The following is a 19552-nucleotide window of genomic DNA, read 5'->3' on the forward strand; positions in this document are numbered from 1 at the left end:
GGGGGGGGGGGGGGGAGGGCAGCTGCGGGACAATGTTTTAAACTGTTTTTAGCCAAATAAAATGTGCTGCGTGACCTAAAGCTCCCTGGGGACTCCTTCGCGGGGCTGGAGTTGGCGGGGGGGGGACACACACGTGTTAGGGTTTGACTTTAAGGTTTAATTTGCATAACGTATGAATTGGGGTTGATTTGCATACTCGGCGCGCTTTCTAGGGGGGCGGGCCCGGAAGCGGCGCGCGCGTTTTGCCGGTCTCGGGGGTGGTGCCGGGCGGGCACCGGAGAGTCCCCGGGGGTAAGGGGGGGACACCGGGCAGCCTGCCCCCCCCTGCCCCGCTCCTTCTGCCCCGGGTGAGTGTCTGCCCGGTGCGGGCCCCCCCGGGGGCCAGCGGCTGCGCCCGGCGTGGTTTAACGGGGGACGGGAGCTGGTAACGGGGTGGCTGCGGGTTCCCGGCGGTGGGGGGAGTTGGAGGGTCAGGGCCGGTCTGTTCCCGGGGGAGGGGGCTGCAGTGGGACCCACCGCCAGCAGCAGCTGGGGGGAGGTTCCGTCTCGGCTCCCCGGGAGGGTGAGTGATGGAGGAGCTGTGAGTGAGGTGGTTTTGGAGGGCTCGGGGGATCCCCCGGTCCTCTGGCCCCACTGGGACCCCCAGTAAAGCTGCTGCACCCTCGGGTGATGAGGATAACCATAGAGCCCCCCCGCACTGAGCTAAGGGCAGCCCCCAAAAGTGAAGCCGGTGAGGGAAGACCCTGGAGTTTGCTCCAGAAATGGGCTGGCTGGGTCCTGGATGTGCCATTCCTCCCCACACCCTTCTCGGTGTGACCTGCATCAGGCTTACCCCAATTTTTCTTGCAGGTGGCTGTGAAGCCCCCCAGAGCAGCGATGGAGCCCCCCTGCCTGCCCTGGCTGCGGAGCTTGAACAAGCCCTGCCGCCTCCTGCTGCACGCGCTGGCCTCCGGCTCCTCTGGGACGCTGGCCGCCCTCCGAATGCTGCAGCGGGTCCCCGGGGCAGCGGAGCAGGCGTTTCCCTGGCAGACCTTCACCGCAGCCCTGTGCGCCGAGGAGCCCACGCTGGAGGGGCCAGAGGGGGCCCTGGCTGTGTGAGTCGGCCTCTTGTCCAAAACCGGGTGTTTTGTGGGAGGTTTGGGACAGCAGGTGCCCAGTTTGGCAGCGTGCATCCTCCTCCCCCCGGTGCAGCAGTCCCTACCTAAAGTCAGGATCGTAGCGGGGACCTTCCAGCTTGTGTCTACAAAAGCTGGCAAAGGTTTTTGCTTCCTTCTCTAGCTTTCTAACCCCGTTAGACCCTGCTCCGTGGGGCAGGTTGGCAGTAAGGACTCAGGGCTTTGTTCTGAGGTGTCACCTCTCCCTTTTCTCCCATTTTTTCCCCCCTATATCCAGCAAACCGCGCCTGCTGCTGCTCCCCGTCCTGTGCCAGAGGAATCTCTTCTCCCTGCTCCTCGTGGTACAAGCCATGGTACCAGAGGGTTGTGTTGTCCGGCTGCTCCAGGCCCTGGAGCAGGATTCCCAGGTGGATCCCTGGGTGTGGGCGCTGGGGGATCTGCTCCGGGAAGGACCAAGGGGAGAGAAGGGCTCTCCACGTCCTGCTCCCTTGTCTTCTGCCTGCCAGCAGCAGCTTAAGTGCCTCTGCCAGAAAATTGCCCAGAACAAACCAGAAGGGCAAGGAAAACTGAACTGGTGCTTCAGCAAGCAGCCTGGTGCTGCTGGGGACGTGGAGGACTCTGCGCTTCAAGATGGGAAGCGCAAGAAAGCGTCGGAGGATAGCCTGGAGCTGGATGAGGAGAGAGAAGGGAAGAGGATGCTGCTGGAGGAGGTGGTGTTTGAGCCTCTGGGAACCCCGGAGGGTGAGGATGTGGATGCAGAGGTGGAAGAGGAGATGCCTGTGGAGATTTCAGGGGACAGATCTGCTCAGAGCCCAGCTGGAGCTGCTGTGGGAAGCTCCCAGCAGGATGTGGCTGGGGAGCCCAGGAAGATCTCACAGGCAGAGCCGGCAGTGGAGGTCCAGTCCTTTCTCCAGGTACCGGGCAGGGTTTGCTGTCCCCTTCCAGCCAGTGTGTCTTTACAGCCTGATTTCTGTTCCTTCATCACATTTTCCTCAGGTGCATGGACAGAGGCTGAAAATGCTGCTGCAGAAGGAGTCTAACGTAAGTGGTTGCTTCTGTGTCTCTCGTGGAGCTGATGGTCTAAATGGGCTCATCCCAGGGCCTCCAGAAGGGACAGGGGAGGAGGTGGGTTTCACAGGGACAACTGGAGGGGGATAATAACCCCTGCTGCCAGCTCTACTGGGCTGAGGTACTAATACCTCCTCTGCCTCTGAGGATTTGCTGTATGATGGGCCGCCTGTGGGGTTGGTGCTGGCCAAAGCTGGGGGCCGGTGGGGAAGAGAACAGCCCTGGACCTGTATTTTGTGGGTTGGTTTATTTGGTGTATTACTCAAGGACCATGTTTCCCTGCAGCACTCGGAGCTGAGCATCCCCCCTGAGCTGCATGTCCTGCACAACTCCTCTCCTGGCCAGGTGAGCCTTGGCATCCCACCGCCGGTGCCGCAGAGGGCCTGCTGCTGTCCCTAACGTCTCTGTCCCTCTGCTGTCCCCAGCTCCAGAGGCTGTGCTCCTTCCTCCAGCTCTCCATCTGCCCAGAGCACCTCCTGGTGCGTTTCTGCAGCTGGCTGCTGACTCTCACCCCTGACCTCAGCTACACCAGCGCGGCCGTCCTGGCAGAGCAGCTCTTCCTCGAGCGAGTAAGTGTGGGAACAGAGGCTTCATGCACCCCGTTTTCCCTCGCTGCCATCCCCATCTCCTGCCTTTTCTCTCCATAGGTCCTCTCCCTCGCCCAGCCACCCTCCCGCCACCTCATGGCTGCCCTCACCTCGTTTTGCTCTAAGTATCCCCAGCCCTTCTGTCGAGTCCTGGTGGCCGCTGTCCTGCGGGAGCCTGGAGAAGGTGCGATGGGCTCACAGGAGCCATGGCCGCTTCTGGGAGCAGCTGAGGGGAGTTAGAGAGGGACCATGGGCTCCATCCAGCAGCAGAGTGCTTGCCTGCTGCGGGAGGCTTTCATCACCCCAAAAGTGTGTTAGGAACTACGGAGGGATGATGCTGGTTTTACCCAGGCAGGTGAACACTTGGGAGTTAGGATGGGAGATGGGTTTACAGGTGTCTGAGAGGGAGGGGAGGTCGGGCTGGGGACAGTTGCCATCCCCCTGTGGACTCGAGTCCTGACAACTCCTAATGCTGGGGCCAAAGCATCTCCAGGGTGGCTCTGCTGGCATGAGAAGTGTCCTACATGAATCCCTGCCCCTGCAGCATCCCCTTTTACTGAGAACTGGTACTAATTAAACCCTTGCTGCAGATGGGAAAAGGAAGCTGGATTATCCCAAACAGTAGAAGCGGGCACTGTGTGGTTTCTGGGTGTCCCGACTGGGATGTACCCCTGTGTGAAGGGGTGCCAGGAAGGGTCAGGCACATCCCTGTGGATTTGGCAACTTCTAGGGGCTCTTCACCCTTTTGCCTTGCCCTTGCAGGCGCTGAGCAGACCAAGCTGGTGTGTGAGCTGGTGGAGGAGTGCTTGGAGCCAGACTGTGTGAGACTGGTGCTAAGGTAAATGATTAATGAGATTTCAGGGGTGACAGCGCTGCTTCTACCCTCACACCTGCCTCGATGGCTCCGGCCCTTCAGGAGCACCAGCGAGGTCGTGTGAGCATCACCTCTCCTCTTCACCCGCCTTTGCAGCCAGGTCCTGGAGTTGCCTTTGTCAGAGAAGCTCCTGCTGGTTGTGCAGGCTGTGCTGGGGCGGCAGGTGAGGGGACTCCCCCACGTTCCCCCCAGGTTTCCTTGCCAGCTTCAGCAGCACCAGAGCAAGGACTGTCTCTCCTCCCTTTTTATGGCTCTCTTCCAGGAGGTGCTGCCCCCTGAGCTCTTTGATCTCCTGGTCCTGACTCTGTGCCGGCAGGCCCCAGCCTTCGCTGCCTCGCTGAATTACGCCAAGTTGCTGACAGCCATGCTGACTGTGTACCAAAGCCAGGTAAGGAGGACCAGGCTTGTGTCCTGCAGATCAGTTGGTAAGCTGACCCAGGACCTGGCGCTCTCAGATGGGTTCCTGGCAGTGCAGCTCTCAGCACCTTTCTCCTCTCCATCTCAGGTCACCCCAGCCCACCGGAGCCGTCTGGCTGCCGCTCTGGATCGCAGCAATGCCACCCTGAAGAAGTCACTGCAGGCTGTGCTGGAAGGAGCCAGGTAAGACAGATGCTGTGCCCTCCAGGCTGGGGTCTCTCTCATGAGGGACAGCTGCCTCCATTCTCCTGGTCTGTCCTGGGTGGTGGGAAAGCATCAAGTGCTGGCAGAAGCTGTGCTGGAGTGAGGTTGGTGGTGGGTTTCTCTTTTCTTGATTTCTCTTCTCATTCTCCCTCCTCCCAGGTGAATGCCAAAGGGAACCACAAGTTGATGGCTTCCTTGGATGGAAGATGCATCCAGTTCCTCACTGGGAGATGGAGACCCAGCAAGCGTGGGCTGGAGTGTGCAGAGTGTCTGTGCCTCGGCTGACCAGGTTTGAGGCACACTATTGCCGGGCGATGCCATCCTGGCCCCACAGACGCCCCGAGGCTTGAAGATGAGGGTTTTCAGGGTTAAACAATGAATACGTTTTCGGTCAGCTCTGTCTCTGGTGTGTCTGTGGACTGTCTCGGAGCCTGCCGCCATGGGCACCTCGCCACGCTCAAGATGGCGCCCTCCTGCCCGCCACGCTCAAGATGGCGTCTCGCTCCCCGCCTCTCCCAAGATGGCGGCAGAGGAGGAGTTGTGGAGGGGTTGGGCTGCAGGGCGTCTGAGGGCAGCGGATCGCCTCTCCTCCTCTCCCGACCTCCGGCCGTGTGGGCACCTGGGTCGGGGCTGGGCGTAAGGGGTGGCCGGGCTGCGCATCGCCTAGAGGGGGTTGACTGCATGAAGGTGACTCCAGTTTTGGAGGCGGCTTGTGCCCTAAGTTGTCTTTTAATCATGAAAGCAAAAAATCCAGTATTTTTATATTATTGAGGGAGTAGTGTTGGCACATAAGTACTTGAAGAGCTCCTGAAGGTTGGCTGCAGTGATCCTGGGCATGAGGCTGGCTGCTGTGACCCTTCAGAGAGGGAACATTGCCCATTTTCCTTGTATATTCCCTTATAAAATATAGTTTTCTGTCAAGCGGGTCCCCATGTTACCCAACTGGCAGTGAGAAGTTTTTAAAAAAGCAGAAACTCTACTTTCAGGTCCCTTTTGGCTCGATGAGTTGTCAGGTGACGTGATGTCTCCTGCCCTGCACCACCATCTCTGATACCTCTCTACATCTGAAGAGCTTGCCTGAGCATTCGCGAGCCTCATTGGTCTGGTTTGCAGGTGTCCCTCCTTGTTTGAATCAACTTTACACTTTCTGTTAAAAAATGGAGCCATAATGGCTGCAATATTTCCTGCGTGTACCCTTTTCTCACAGCTGAGAGGTGATTTGATGGAAGCCTTCCTGGCATCCGCCCTTGATGAAGCAGATTACTCCTTTGTGGCTCCGGGTCTGCACAAAGCTGGCAAACCTCCCTCTCCTTGTTCACAGTGGCAGCTTGGGACCCAGGGTGAAGAGTCATGTTCTCCAAAAACTTCATATTTCATGGTTTTTTTCTAGCATTGTGGTGGCCCAGAGCAAGCAATACTGCACAGTAGAGTTCTCAGGTCCTTCCTTAGTCCTTAATGCCCTTAACACATCACTGAACCAAGACATAAACTGATCTGAGGCTGTTTGGAGATGATAATTCTGGACTAATCTTAATTTCCCCTCATGATTTTTATCTTGGTTCGAAAGAGCCAAGGCACAAGTGTGGTGACATTTTGTACATCTCAGCCTTTCTCTCGCTGATTTTCAGGTGAGGCAGCAATGATCTGCTGGGATGTTTGTCTGCTCTGCTGGGATTTACAAACCTCAGGATGCAGAAGAGTGGGGTTTAGATGAAGAACTGGTAAACTTGAATTTTCTGCCTTAAATCTGCAATTTTTATTTTTTTTTTTCCATTTTGCCAGGGCCTGCCAGGGGCCCTGCTCTGTGTCACATTTCTGCTTTTCCACATGGCGACGATGGCACTTCCCGTTGCAAAGTACTTAGTGATGCACTAATAAAAGTGCTTCTCTATCCAAATTTCTATCCTGTATCCTTGAAAACACCCACTGGCACCTTTTGGGCAGAAGATTGGGAAGATAAGGATGGGGGAGAGAGGCTGGACTCTGAGGGAGGTAGTGGGAGAGTTTTAATGGAGGTTTTGAAGCATTGCATACTTAAGGAACTATTTAAAAACTTATAAACATTTACATTGACAAAGGGAGAAGAGGGAATAAAACATGTAGGTGTGACATGTTACCGCTTCAAGTTTGCTCATTAATGTTTAGTTCCAGCCAGAGGAATGAAACTGAGGCATTAAGTGATGCTCTTAACGCTGAGAGCAGAAATTTCTTTATAGTAAGAATCTCTCGAGCTATTTTAGGTGACAGTGGACTGATGAGGCTTCAAAGTCTACATTAGCTGGAGGAAAGAAACCTTCAGGGAGCCAAATTGTTGATGTGTTTGCATACCAGTGAGTTAGTGGCTGAGGATATTGAAGCTATTGTAGGGCTGCCCAAAATACGACATAAATAGAAATTGTGCCCTGATCATCAAGGTCTGAGCCTGCTGCTCTGGCTTTATTAGGTAGCAGGCTGCGGTCTTTGCAGTTTCCCTGCAAAGTGACCTCGGCGTCCTTGTCCCCAGCGCTCCCTCTGGCTGGAGCCATCCGTCACATGAAGATGACCCAGGACAAACTCATCTCCAAAATCCACCTGCTCCTCAGCTTCCCGGTGTCCTTGCTGAAGAAGACCTGGAAGAACGCAGGTGCCATGTATATCCAAGAGCACCGTGGGGAAGCTCCGGCATATCTAAAAGACCAGGCAGCAATAAATGGGTGGAAATCTCCTGACTGCGGTGCACGTTCTCTCCCTGATGGATAGGTTGGTTTTGTAACTAACTCCTCACTGGTTTCTTTAGGCAACGGTCTCATTTTGACAGGCTGTTTTTGGCTGCTGCGTGCCAAATGCAGCTTGCACTTCCAGCTCATCTGGAGGTACTGGGAGCTGTGTTTTTGGGCCAGCCTACATGGTTTTTGCAAGAAACAGCAGTCAAGCTTTGCAAACTGCAAGGCGGGGTTCCTGCTCTGCTGGGAAGCCTAATGCTGGCTGGTGGAAAGAGACTTTTTAGCCCTGTTTTTGCTCTTGGCGGCAGCTTATCATGTACTGTGGATTCTTCTGGGGTGTACGTGCGAGATAACAGTCATGTTAGAATTGGAAGCGAACCCTGGAGACATTAGACATCCTTGTTTATGTGGCATTTGATAGCATCCGCATGGAAAACTTTACTTTTGACTCCTCTTGACCCTCTCAAGAACTTTAAAAGTCAGCCTGAACAGTGCAAAGAGTGGCATAAAACATCAGTCAGGTTTTCTAGTTCAGCAGAACCTTATCCGGGAGCTGGGTTTGTTCTTGTCCTGATTTATTGACAAGAGTTGGTGAAGGGGAAGGTCTGAAGTGCTGTCTTAGAGGTTTTCTAGGCTGTATGTAGAAGGCAGTGTATAATTTTCAGCCGATTTACTTGGGATATTTGGCAGTGGTTCCTTATCCTCCCATCCTCCCATGCTGATTTTTGAACCAGTTTTGTGACAAGGTGCTCTCTCCACTCCCCAAGTGGCATCTTGGTGCCATTATAGGGCAGCAGAGGCCTCCCTTGGATGGGCACCCACAGACATCAAATGCCAGCCATCAGAGCCATGTAGGAGCCAGCCCATCTTGGTCCATGTCCCTGAGGGTCTACCCCTTTCCAACGGGAGCTGCGGGCTCCAGGTAGTTGTCCTGTCCCTTCCTGCAGCAGTGCTGGGGGCAGAAAATGTCACCCTGCTTCTCCCTGAGGGTAACCACATTTCAGTAATGACCTGTTAATCACATCCACATCATCCCCAACACAGATGCAGTTTTGCATTGAAACCCTGATGTGATGCTGAATGGCTCAGTGGTCATCTATTTTCAACCTGGAATTTAAAATTGGACCACAGGAAGCAAAACTCCTCTATCTCATCTGTTTGATTTTGTGGTGTTGTTTTTTTTCCCCAACAACCTTTTAATCATAAAAGAATGATGTTCTCCCTTGGTTAGTTTGGTCTCTGTCAGCTGGGGAGATTGGGGCCACGTGAAGATGACACTGCAGGAGGGCTGGGGTGTTTCTTTATGATTGGGTCCCCCGCACAGGTCCAATAAATCACGTTTGCCGCGTCAGCAGTAGCAGCCGGTGTCAGTCTGAGCAGCTTTCCTCCAAGAAGTGGATTAATCCAGATGACTGCGGTCCCTGAGATCTGAGCAAGTTCAGTTTCAGGAGGAGCCCTAGAAAGATGCCGGTGCAATAGGCTGCTGCATTGCTGGTGGGACCTCGCTGGAAGGTGACACAAGGGACAAAGTCAGAGCCTACAGCCTCCTGCTGCCTCCCACATCTCTGGGCTGGAGATCTCCAGTGGGGTCTTGTCCAATCCTGCTGAACAGGTCTGTGCATGGGGAGCTGGGGCTGCTTTTGCTTGTTTGAGGCCCTGCGATACCTAGATTGTAGTCAGGTTAAAAATAAGAACGCATAAAAATCCCAGTGTGCTTTTAGGAAATGCTTTTAGAGATTGTTTGAATGGGCTGATTTGCATGGAGGGGCCTCTTATTGAACCCTCTATTGGGAGGGAATAGAGGAGTTTTTGAGCAGAAAAGCTCTATTCTGGTGTGGGAATGAATGTGATGGTGTCTTCAGGTCTGTGCCACCCATACAGCAACTTGCTGCTGCCATGGGAGGACACTAAGAGCAGAGGCTACAGAGCCTGACCTGCTGCCTACCCGGTGCACTGCATTCCATCCAGTGACTCTCAGCCCAGAGGAAGGGTCTGCCTTGCTCTTCTTGCTCAGATCTCCCCTTTCTGAAACAAAGGGGTGGCCGGAGGCGCGTTAGCCCAGTGATGGGAATGGCAGCCCTGATTCAAACCTGGAGAACTGACCTATGTTTTGAGATGCCAGCAGCTGGGAAACTGGCTGAATGGCTGGGAAAGCACCGGGAGTAAGGGGAAACTCTGCTGCTTGGGGTTATCACTGCACCCAGCTTGGTTGCCTCTGGACAGAGGTGTATATGGATGTTCTGACCTGCGGGATAGATCCATCCCTACCATCACAAGCCCTGAGCATCCTCTTGCAGCCTGGGCCAGGCGACCTGCTCTGGATTTCTTCTCTAAAAAGAAGCACATACGGTAAACCCTTGCACCTGGAAACTCTGGGACAGAGAACTTAGAGGGCTGGAGAGGAGAGGAAATCCCCAGGGAGATATTTTTAAGGAAAGGCAGAGGATATAGAAGACTATAACGCAGAGGGGGACAGTGCCAGTCTGCCTTTCAGCATGTCCAGTGCCTTCCTGGTGCTGTGACCTTAGGATGTGTTGTCATTAATTGGTGCTAATCATGCATACCACAGTATGTGTGTGTGTGTGTGTTACAGGGAAGTGAGCACAGGAGTTTGGGGCTATTCTTCCCCTAAGATGACTTGTGGTTTCTCAGCAGCTTCTGGGTCAGGTCCAAGCAGGAGGTGTCTGCCCCAAGAGGGGAAAACCCTTCCCTGAAGCTTCAAGGATGTTTGAAATCCTGACCTGGTGGGGACCATTATTGATGGCCATTTCCAAAACCTTATCCTGCTGCAAGCAGCTTCAAAAGCTGCAAATGGGCTCTCTCAGACCCCCCACCTCGTCTGGTCCCTGGCCCTGGGGCCACATCCTGCCCTCTCAGCAGATGGGCATGAGGCTGGGCCAATCCTGTCCTGGGGCTGGGAGATGCCGTTTGCTGGCTGACCTCTCAGGGCTTATGAGATTTGCAGATTCCAAGGACCTGCCTTGTTCCTTGTGGTACATCGGGGTCTCTGGGCATTGCTGGAGGGGGGGGCAACAGCGGCTGCCAGCCTGGTCTTCTGTAACACTGAGCATCGAGTCTGACTCTGTGTAAGCTCATTAGGGGAAGAAAGCGGCTTTAAAGGATGTGACGGATTTGAGCAAAGGGGTCGAGCAGGGGAAGGGGCAGTGAGGGTGATGGCTGGGGGGAAAGTGGGGCTGCCGAGAGGGGCAGGAGGGATGGGGGTCCTGGCCAGAGCGGCTTCTGGGCATCATCAAGTACAATGCTACAGGGGCTCCTCGTCATCCGTCCTGGTTTAGCCTGGTGTGGTGCCCCCCATCAAATCATGGGGGGGATCCCCTATCTCTGTGGAGCTCCTGAGTGCCACCCCCCTGCCCTGAGCCTCCTGCCGGGGAGGTGCTGCAGCTCCGCTCGGCTCTGCAGACACGGATGGAGCAGTCGAGATCTCTCCCAACTCTGGGTAAAGCTCTCACCTCCGAAGAGTGGGTGCGGGATCTGTCCCCCCACAGAAACCAGAAATCGTCTGGCCACCTGCAAACTGCTCAGCCCGCCCCGGGCTGTGCAGGGAGCTCCCAGCCACGCTCAGGCATGTCCTTTAAAGGCCTTCTTGCATCGAGCTCTTCCCTGGCAGCTCCTTCTGCCGCAGATGTGATCGCTCTCCCCTCCAGGGAGAATCTGCCTCCGGCAGCTTGTGCTGCGTGGGGTCCTGGCACCCCCCGACCCACCATCTGCCGGCCGCCCCGCGTCCCCTGACCCCCCTCCTGGGGACCCGACAGCGCCGAGTGCCGGGTCCGAGCTGGGTGGCCCCAGCGTCTGCCTTCGGCTGCTTGAGACGAGTTCAGGCAGGTAACGACCCGGGGAGCGTTTGGTAAAGTCGCCGAGGCGAGGGAAAGCGCTCGGTCTGGCTTCCCGGGGGGTTATTTATGCCACACTGGGCAAACGAGCTGCATGTCTCTCTATTTGCAGCCATAAAACAAAGATAAGGAGCGAGTGTCCGTAAGGCTGAGCTGGACTCAATCAGCAGGGTCTGCCCTGGCTGTTACGGAGCGAGTGCTTTGCAGCAGGGACCAGCCCCTGGGGAAACTCTGATGCTCACTGATGTGATGAGTTTACCTGGTGGCTGGGGGCTCCTGGGCCCCTTGGCAGAGGTGTTGGGGACAATTTGCAGTGTATAGGCATGAAATGGGTTTGTTTTGAGGGATGCCAAGTGCTGCTTGCTTTTACACCTCCACCGGGGCTGAGCAGGCTCTGGGAGACGAGTGATGGCCCCGCTCGGTGCTGGAGCATGGCCAAGGCTTTGCACAGACTTCAACCGGTCCCTGCTCCCTATCCCCTTAAACCTCTGCTGCATTTTGTGTCCCAGCAAAAAAAAAAAAAAATAATAATTTCCTTCTGCCCCATATCTGCACATCTGTGAGCACAGCTCCTGAGGGGACGCATCCTGCAGGAGGGTCCCTTCTGCACAGTGACTTTATCCTGGGCTGGGAGAGGGACTCTGTGGACTTCCTGATGGTTTTCTCTGATTTTTAATCATTGCAAAACAGCTTAGATGAGATGTCCAAGCTCCCTTGCACTCGGGAATCTCTTATATTTGACTTTCTGGGAGCCAGCCTGGCAGGGGGATGCTTGGGGATGGGACTGTCCTGGGGTACAGTGGGTCGCTCCTGCTCTGCACCAGGTGCTTGCCATCAGTAGGTGGGTGTAAACTTATCTCCCCCCATGGAGATGCCCCAGATCATGAGCCCCAGGCGAGGATCACCTGTGGGAGGGAAATGGGGGCAGTGAGTGGGGAAGTCCACCCTCAGGGGCTTGTAATAAATTCCACTTTTGCCTTGCTCAGCACCCGCCCGAATCCCAGCAGCATCCTCCTGAATCGCAGCGGGCCTCCCCACCTCTTTTCCCACGGATGCCTCCACGCTGAGCAGAGGAGCTCGGAGCTCCTGCTGGGTGAGAAAAATGCTTTAAAAATATAACATTTAGAGGCGTTCTCCCATCTGCGCACAGCTAATATGTGTCTCTCGTGATAGGTGTGCTGGTCCTGGGGCCTCCACGCTTCCCAAATGAAGCCGCTTGCGGGGACCTCACCGGGAGAGGGGGACGAGGAGGCGCAGGGACCTGCCCGGGGGCGCCGGCGGCGGCAGCGGCAGAGGACGAGCTGCCAACCCAGCCCCTCGCCTCAGAGGTACGTGCACCAAGGGCTCATCCCATGGCTCTCGGGGTGCTGGTGAGGATGGGGTGAGGATGGCAGTGCCAGGTGAGAGGGGGATGCTGGCTGGAGCATCACCCCGCTCTGAGGCACCGAGCATCGTTTCAGCACAGAAGCCCCTTCTGTGGCCATCATTCCCAGGGAACAACCCCCATGCTTGCAGGGAGGAAGGGGAAAATCCTCTTGTAGCCCTGTCCAGAGCCAGGAGCAAAGTTTGGGGGTTCAACCCCCTTCCCAGGTGGGTGCTGAGCCCCAGAATCAGGCCACAGAGTGCTGTTTGCATGGCAGCCCCTAAATCTCCATGACCTGCCATCCCTGGTGTGCTCCAGCATCCCCAGCCTCACCAAGCAGGGATGCTACAGAGCTGCCAGACTTCCTTGGACCCAGGACAGGGTTTTGGGGGTGACGAGGCCATCCCGGTGCACTTTTGCGGGGGGCAAGAGCATGTGCCAAGGCCTGCTGTCCCCGTGGCAGTGACATGAGATGGCGCCCGGGCTCTGCCAGCAGCCGTGTTTGTTGTGGTGCCTGTGAAGAGGCCAGCTCGCAACGAGGTCTGCTTGGCAGCTGGGGCAGAAAAAAAATAATAATATAATAATGTGCTGAGGAGAAGCACGGCCGTGGGCCGGTGACTCATTGCTGGCTGGAAACGGCTTCAGCGGGCTCCTCGGTGGTGGCTCTGCGGCGGCAGAGAGGGCTGCGCCTGTGCCAGGAGAGTGGGGACAGGGACGGAGCAGGCTGCAGAGGATGCTTGGAAAGTACCCAGGTCCGGAGCAGCACCCCATGTCGGCTGGGGGAGGGCAGAGGGGGTGGGATGCTGCCTCTGCTGCTGGAGTTTCTTTGGGGTTTACCCAGGCATCTCTCTGCAGGGAGCAGCAGGCAGAGCTGGCTGGGCTCCCCACGTCTCCAGATGAAGGTAAGAGCATCCCCAGGGTGGGGATGGGGGAAAAGGGGTGGGTTTTGCACCCTCCCTCCCTGAGCAGCATTGCTTGGGTCCAGCAGGAGGGTATCCCCTGGCCTGGCAGCACTTGCCTGCACCCCCTACCCCTTTCACCCCTGGGACCCCAACCCTGTCCCCTGCCACTCCTCAGGGATGTGCCTCGCCAGCTATGACCCACCCCCTGCACCAAACCCCTCACCCTCCTCCCCCTGCCCTGGCCCAGCCTGGTTGCAGCTCCCTTAACCCCACAAGGGTATTTGGGGGACACCTGTCAAGCCCCTGCCCCCTGGGAGCCTGCAGGCTGCAGAAATGCCAGCGGTGGTTTTGGGGATCTCCCTTGAAGTGGTGTCAGGCTGGGGAGGGTACCCTGCTGCCTGGCTCCTGCCACCCTTTCTGTCCCCAGGGAGGATGAGCAGTCCCCAGGGACACCCAGACGGGGTTTTGGCTGGGCACGAGCAGAGCGTGGAGTGCGTCGGCGAGGTGAGAGGGAGGGGAGGGCATCAGGTTGGGGGACCCCGGCCCCTTGGGCTTGGCCAGACCCCCAGCTCCTTGGTGCTGCTCTTTCTGGGATGTGTCCAGTGCCAGGGAGGGATTTGTTCTGACAAACACCCTTGTGCCCTCCAGGTGCCAGGCAGGGACAGGCAGGAGCTGGCTGTGTGCACTGGGGACAGTGATGGGACCGAGGAAGGTGGGTGAGTCCCCGTCCCACATCCCAGATGGGTCCCCTTAGAGGAAGGCTTGAAGTAGCTGGGGATGAGTGTGGGAGCATTGTGGCTTGATGGGGTTTGCTCCCTTGGCTGGGGATGTGGGGAAGGGGGGACTGGTTGGGAGGGACCCGAAGCCCTGCTGATGCTGGGGGAAGGATTGGGGCTGTCCCATTCCATGGGCACCTGCTCCCTGCTGGGACAGGAAGGCAGAGGGAGGAGGAAAGGCCAAGCAAAAGCCTTCACATGTGCTCTCTGCGGTGGTGTTACCACCTCCCTGCAGATGCAGAAGCCCCGGAGGATCCGCTGCTGACTTTCCCCAGTGAGCTCTCAGTGCTGGAGAGACTGGGCTTGCACGGGTAAGACCAGAGAGCGCCTGCCTCCCTCTGGGGACTACGGGACAAGGGGGTTCCCAGGGCAGCACATGGCCCAGGGATTGGACTTTCCTCCTTTTCCACTTCACAAGAGCCAGTGTCCAGATGAAGGGCACTTGCGTCCCCACTTCTGGTGGTGGCTGACACCCCTGGCACCCTTGGGAGCAGACCAAGGGCATTTTCAGCCTGCAGTCCCCATGGTGCCTCCATCCCTGACAGCATTTGTCTTCCCACAGGGTGGCTCTGACAGAGCAGGATGTGGAGGTGAGGGCTGTCCGGGACCACAGGTGGGCTGGGGAAGAGGGACAGAGGGACAGACACCTTGCTGGCTCACAGTCCCAGGGGCTGTGCCTTCCTCCTGGCCATCCTCCAGGCACCGCAGTCCCCTGGCAGCCACCTTACAAATCCCTTTCCCAGTGATGCTGTTGGCCTTCAGAGGCAGCTGCATTTCCAACGGCAAGATGAGCCTGTCCTCTGTGCTCTCGGCAACCCCACAGAGTGCTCTGCAGCTCGCCGAGCGCGCCCTGAGCTGGGGAGGTGGCGGAAACCGTGCTAATAAAAATAATTTTCCTGTGAGTGCCAGGGCTGAGTCAGGCTCCGCTGTCAGCCGGGACCTGCAGCGAGAGCTGGCGTCTGCCCGGCGCGTGCTCTTGCCAAGAGGGCTCGGGATTTCCATGCCTTATCAGCTGCCTGGGGGGGTTGTGTCTCAGTCAGGCTCACGGGGACTGTCCCCAGCATGAAGCAGCCTAACTGGTGCTAGGGCAAGGGAAGAGCTAATTGTCCTTAGCACTACCCTGCTTGGTGACATGCGAGGGGGTCTGCCTGTGCCTTGGGGACAGCAGTGCATGGCCCTGGTGGCTTCCCCTTCGCCCTGTGTCCCACCTCTCGCCCTCCCACCCCACAGGCAGCCTTTGCCCACCTCGCCCTGGCTTTTCGCTGCGACGTGTTCACCCTGCGGCAACGGGTGGAAGTGGAGAAACGGGCACGGGACGCGGCGGAGGAAAACATCCAGGAGGAGCTGGGGCAGTGCCGGGCTGCCCTGGAGGTAGGGGGACACCAGGGCAGGGGCTGGCATCTGCTGGGGACATCCAGCTCCCAGAGGGGTTTGGACAAATCAAAGTCCTGGCTTTGGCAGCTCCATCCTCTTCCTCCCCAGAGGCTGGGCCCATCCTGTGCTGACGTGGGCTACAAGGAGATGCTGGAGCAGCTGCAGCGCAGCCTGGCTGTGCTGGCAGCGGCCATCGAGCGGGCAACCAGCGCCGCGGAGAAGCTGGGGGCTGTCCATCAGGTCTGTGCACAGCCTGGGACCTCCTCCCAGGGCTGGGAACCACGGAGGGTGCTGCGGCTGGGCTTGGGGACTTGCTGGGGCTTGTCCCTCTTCCTCGTGGTGCTGGTGTTGACCTTGTGTTTGCACATACTGGGGTGCAAGGGAACAGAAGGGGATGTGTTTACATCCCTGTGGGATGCACAGTGGGGGACTGGCAGCGACCCGGGTCTTGGGGAGCAGGAGATGGGGGGACATGATCCCCCATCCTGCCTGGCTGCAGGAGGCGCGGATGAGCCGAGCGGCACAGGTGATGGTCCAGCACGTGGAGAACCTGAAGCGGCACCACATGAGGGAACACGCGGAGCTGGAGGAGATGAAACGCCTGATCCAGCAGAACTCCCGCAACCGGCAGCTGGCGGAGACCCAGGGTGAGGTGGGCTCTGCCGCCGGGGCAACCCTGCGGGATTCGGTCCTGAACCCCTCCGGGGGGGTCAGCGTGGCCCCACGCCGCAGAGCCAGCGGGTTGTGTGAGCTGGGGACGGGGGCGGGTGACAGCTGGGACGCGATGACACATGCGAGGGGTCAGTGTAACGGCAGACGCAGCGTGGGAGCAGGTGCTGGTGGCCAGGGAGCCATCGTCCCGTGGCCCAGCTGGGAATGCGGGGCTGGGGGGGCACGAGGCACACAAAGGACGCTCTGTCCCTGGACGCCAAACCCCACAGATGCCATTGCACGCAAAAACGGTCCCCCCGGACAGAGCACTCCTGTGACTTGTGCCAAGCATGTGGCCAGGACAGTGTTCCATGGGAGGGAGGAGGTTTGCAAGCATCTGTGTTAATTTTTGGGGGTGATGTAAAGCTGCTTCTCTTTGCTCCCAGATGATGCGGAGCCACGGCTGAGGCCTCACCCCCTGATGCGAACTTTCCAGCAGGTAACTGGTCCCAGTTCAGTGGCTCCAGAGCCACCACCTCCATGTGCCCTGCAACTCCCCCTCACCCGGTGGTCCCAACGCACTCGCTAGCCTCCGGGCAATGCCACTCCTGCCAGCTGCTTGCTGTGGGCACGGGCTGCTAGAAATGCTGGGGATGAGACAAAGTGTAGGGGCAGCCTCGGAGGACTGCGGGGAGACGGGCTGCCCGGGTTTGGGGAGACAGGGTGCCCAGGTTTGCGGAGACAGGGTGCCCAGGGTTGGGGTCTGCTTGGCCAGGAGATCTCAGGCAGGTCCCTCTGCATTGCAGGGTCATAGAACGAGAGCTGCAGGCTTGGCTGTTCTCTAGCACCAGCTCGAATTCGGCACTGATTCCCCTACAGCTCAAGAGGTAGGGGGAGCGCTCGGGGAGGGGGTTAGGCAGCCCCGGCAGCACGGCTTGAAGCAGCAAGGACAGGCACAACCCTCTTGGCTTTCACCTTCCCACATCTCACCAGCTCTCCAGCTTGTCCCCGTAACACCAGGGCTGGTGGGAAGCTGGCAACGTCCCTTCACCTCCCCGGTATCCCTTGCCTGTGTTGGGGAGGGGATGGGGAAGGAGGGGATGGAGAAGGAGGCGAAGGGGAGCACTGGGAGGCAGCCAGCTCACCCCCAGCCCCTCCGTTGCAGGGGTCTGCCCGCCGCAGAGTCAGCATCGCCGTCATCCCCAAGCAGCTCTTGGTAAGGACACGGGCAGGGGGGACGGACAGGAGCTGTGCCCCCCACTGTCAGACGTGTGTCCCCAGGCTCGGTGCTACCGGGGGGCTGGGTCCCCACTGATGCTCCCACCTTTGGTGCCCAGCCAGGTGCCAGCCCTGACAGCCGAGCAGCCCCCGCCAGCGAGCCGGAGAGGGAAGGGTCCCAGCGCCGGCCCAGCACCCAGAGGTAACCACACTGGGTGGCAGGGAGCCCATGGCACTGGTTGCCACTGGCCCATGGCACAGCCCGCCGTCCTCTCCCTCCCCAGGAGCGAGCTGGAGCCTCAGGGCCAGGGCAGCGCCGTGACCAGGGATCCAGTGGCCGAGGCAGATGGCAGAGGCTCAATTGCAGGGGATGAGGAGCCGGAGCAGCTTGGGCTGACGTGAGCAGCACCCTGCGTGTGCCCAACATCCCCCCTGCGGCTGCTGGGCTCTCCGTGGTCCCACAGTGGCCAGCACATGAGAAACAGGCTGGGGAATTGGGTGATGGAAGGCTGGGGTGTTGCTTGGCTGCCCCAGCTCGACCCTCTTCTGCCTCAGTTTCCCCTGTGTATTGTGGGTCCCCGGGCTGGTGGCATTTAGGTTTGCAAAAGGGTCAGTGAGGTTTGGGGTTGAGTAAAACACCCTCCTCATCCCCAGCTGGGGCGGAGGTGGGATTTGCTCTCCCCCCTGGATGATGAGTGTCACCTTCTCCCCAGGTCCAAGGGGTCCCCGGCGGAGCTGTGGCGGCCGTGGCTCTTCCTCCCGCAGCACTACTGGGTTTTGTTATGGCTGCTTCTCCTGAGCATCGCCTTCCTCCTCCTCATCCGTGTCCTGGAGCTGCGGCGGCTGCAGCCTGCGGCATCGCCCAAGGCCTAGCCCGAGTGGGGAGGGGGAGGCGGCCCCATCGCTGCTCCTTCCCTGCACCAAAAACCACCAAAACCCTAGAATAATAAAATTGAAGGAAAAAAAAAAAGGTGAATTTTTGGTGCTGTAGCAGAGGGAAACATCCTGTGCTGGGGTCTGAGGTTTGTTTGGAGCCAGTTTACAGGAGTGAAGGGCTCGGGGAGCTGCAGCAGCTCTCATCAATGCTATGAGTTTGCCTGTTCTTTTGGCACACTGAGGGGTGCAGGAATGCCCCTCCAAGCTAGTGATAGAGACTGGGCTGTCCAAGGGTTTGCATGTCCTACTGTGCTGACCACACACCGTTCCACCCCGACGTGTCCTCCATCCCTGCTGCCTGGGGAGCCGTAATTAAGATCTAATGCTCATTTGCTGCTGCCCCGGAGGACAAAGCTCTGTCTGGAAGGAGCGGGTCAGGGCTCAGCCTTTCCCGTGGCTCCACAAAGAGCTCACAAACAGAGGGAGCTCTTTCCGACCACTCCGGTGTTGGGAAAATCGCCTGCTTTGACGCAGACGCCCCGTTTCCGCGTCCGTCCCGGTCCCTCGCCGTCCCAAAACACGGGTGGGCCCTGCTGTGCCTTCACCCAGCAGCTTTGCAGGGCGCTGGGGGGCTCAACTCCGGACAAGCTGCTGGTGAGACTGTCACGGGGGAGTGGGTTCCACACCAGGACCACCAGGAAGAGGCCCGAGAGGGCGGCGGGAAGGAGGGATGAAGGTGCTGGGCCGGCCGTCCCCGCTCGCCGCAGCCACCAGCAGTGCCACGCGTGACTCACCGGCGGGCAGCCTAACCCCGTATGCCAGCTCGCCCCGTGTCCTTGAGTCACCCTCCCCAGCCTTGTGGCAGCTTGTCCCTCTGTGTCACCTTGGCTGTGACACTCATCCCGGCACGTGGCAAGTGCCCAGCAGCACCCCAGGACACCCGCCACCAGGAAACCCCAAAAAGCGCCCGTCCAGGAACGACCTTCGGTGACCCCCGGCGGCTCCATCCTCTGCCCAAGGTACCTGCACCCCACGGGGGAGGTGGGTGGAAACAGCAGCCCCAAAAGTTTCCACGGGGTGGTCTGTGGGTGGTCTGGGACATGGGGGGGGCCGGGGTTGGCACTGAGAAGGTGTGTCCCCCCCGTCCCCCCCCAGCTCCCCCCGTGAACTCTCTTTCTGGCTGATGGGGGAAGCTGGACACAGAGCCGGGGCGGAAGGTGAAATGATTTTGTTTCATCACCTGAATCTTTTAGTTCCCTTTGCGAAAAGACCAGTTTCTCACCCCAAAATTTGAAAAAAAAAAAAAACAAAAACACAAAATCCAGCCGGGGTCGCCCTGTGCAGCCCCCGATCTAACCCCCCCCCACGCCAAGGGCAGCGCTGCCACTCGCGGGGAGGGGGGGTGGGCTGGGGGGTGTGGGGTGGGGGTGTTGTTTCAGCCTCCAGCGCTGTAAAAAAAACCCAATTGCAGCAACATTTGCAGCGGCACAAAGCCGGAGCGCCCCGGGGGCCGCCCCCCCCGCCCCCAGTACCGCCCCCCAGCCCGGACGGCTGGGTCCCCCCGGCCGTGGGGG

General features: G+C 58.3%; 3 protein-coding genes across 11 annotated transcripts in view; all 3 read left to right on the forward strand.

Moving 5' to 3' along the window:
- Positions 1-250: 250 nt before the first annotated feature.
- Positions 251-6973, forward strand: FANCE (Fanconi anemia complementation group E). 8 transcript variants are annotated; one of them, XM_014953590.1, is made up of 14 exons: positions 251-347; positions 850-1094; positions 1393-2029; positions 2112-2156; positions 2469-2528; positions 2609-2752; positions 2831-2954; positions 3533-3608; positions 3741-3807; positions 3907-4032; positions 4150-4244; positions 4425-5605; positions 5894-5986; positions 6769-6973. In XM_014953590.1, the coding sequence occupies exons 2-12, from the start codon at positions 877-879 to the stop codon at positions 4426-4428; spliced, it is 1596 nt and encodes a 531-aa protein (XP_014809076.1). In that variant the 5' UTR covers positions 251-347; positions 850-876; the 3' UTR covers positions 4429-5605; positions 5894-5986; positions 6769-6973. The 8 variants fall into 8 exon arrangements, with proteins under 8 accessions (XP_014809076.1, XP_014809075.1, XP_014809073.1 ...); XM_014953589.1 differs by having other exon boundaries at positions 4425-5378; positions 5473-5986; XM_014953587.1 differs by having other exon boundaries at positions 4425-5152; positions 5252-5986.
- A 5834-nt stretch (positions 6974-12807) lies between these two features.
- On the forward strand, positions 12808-18038 carry LOC106894741 (lymphoid-restricted membrane protein-like). The gene is made up of 14 exons (XM_014953594.1): positions 12808-12933; positions 13037-13083; positions 13511-13587; positions 13732-13795; positions 14095-14170; positions 14422-14449; positions 15090-15230; positions 15342-15473; positions 15733-15880; positions 16331-16383; positions 17050-17100; positions 17222-17304; positions 17387-17500; positions 17816-18038. Exons 3-14 carry the CDS (start codon positions 13516-13518, stop codon positions 17973-17975), a joined length of 1122 nt encoding a protein of 373 aa, XP_014809080.1. The 5' UTR covers positions 12808-12933; positions 13037-13083; positions 13511-13515; the 3' UTR covers positions 17976-18038.
- A 482-nt stretch (positions 18039-18520) lies between these two features.
- MICAL1 (microtubule associated monooxygenase, calponin and LIM domain containing 1) overlaps positions 18521-19552 on the forward strand; it is a 15909-nt gene continuing 14877 nt past the window's right edge. For both annotated transcript variants that reach the window (XM_014953721.1, XM_014953719.1), the window contains exon 1: positions 18521-18997. The gene's annotated coding sequence lies outside the window, so the exon portion shown is untranslated. The remainder of the gene's footprint in view (positions 18998-19552) is intronic.

Source organism: Calidris pugnax, unplaced genomic scaffold (assembly GCF_001431845.1).
Source record: "Calidris pugnax isolate Ruff unplaced genomic scaffold, ASM143184v1 scaffold245, whole genome shotgun sequence".
NCBI lineage: Eukaryota > Metazoa > Chordata > Aves > Charadriiformes > Scolopacidae > Calidris > Calidris pugnax.

Excerpts from the sequence above, each read along its gene's own strand:
- FANCE (XM_014953586.1), top strand. The coding sequence starts at position 877 with ATGGAGCCCCCCTGCCTGCCCTGGCTGCGGAGCTTGAACAAGCCCTGC. Across the intron at positions 3,609-3,740 it reads TGTGTGAGACTGGTGCTAAG|CCAGGTCCTGGAGTTGCCTT; the intron begins GTAAATGATTAA and ends CCGCCTTTGCAG. Across the intron at positions 3,808-3,906 it reads AGGCTGTGCTGGGGCGGCAG|GAGGTGCTGCCCCCTGAGCT; the intron begins GTGAGGGGACTC and ends GCTCTCTTCCAG.
- LOC106894741 (XM_014953594.1), top strand. The coding sequence starts at position 13,516 with ATGAGCAGTCCCCAGGGACACCCAGACGGGGTTTTGGCTGGGCACGAG. Across the intron at positions 15,474-15,732 it reads AGCTGGGGGCTGTCCATCAG|GAGGCGCGGATGAGCCGAGC; the intron begins GTCTGTGCACAG and ends GCCTGGCTGCAG. Across the intron at positions 17,101-17,221 it reads TCATCCCCAAGCAGCTCTTG|CCAGGTGCCAGCCCTGACAG; the intron begins GTAAGGACACGG and ends TTTGGTGCCCAG.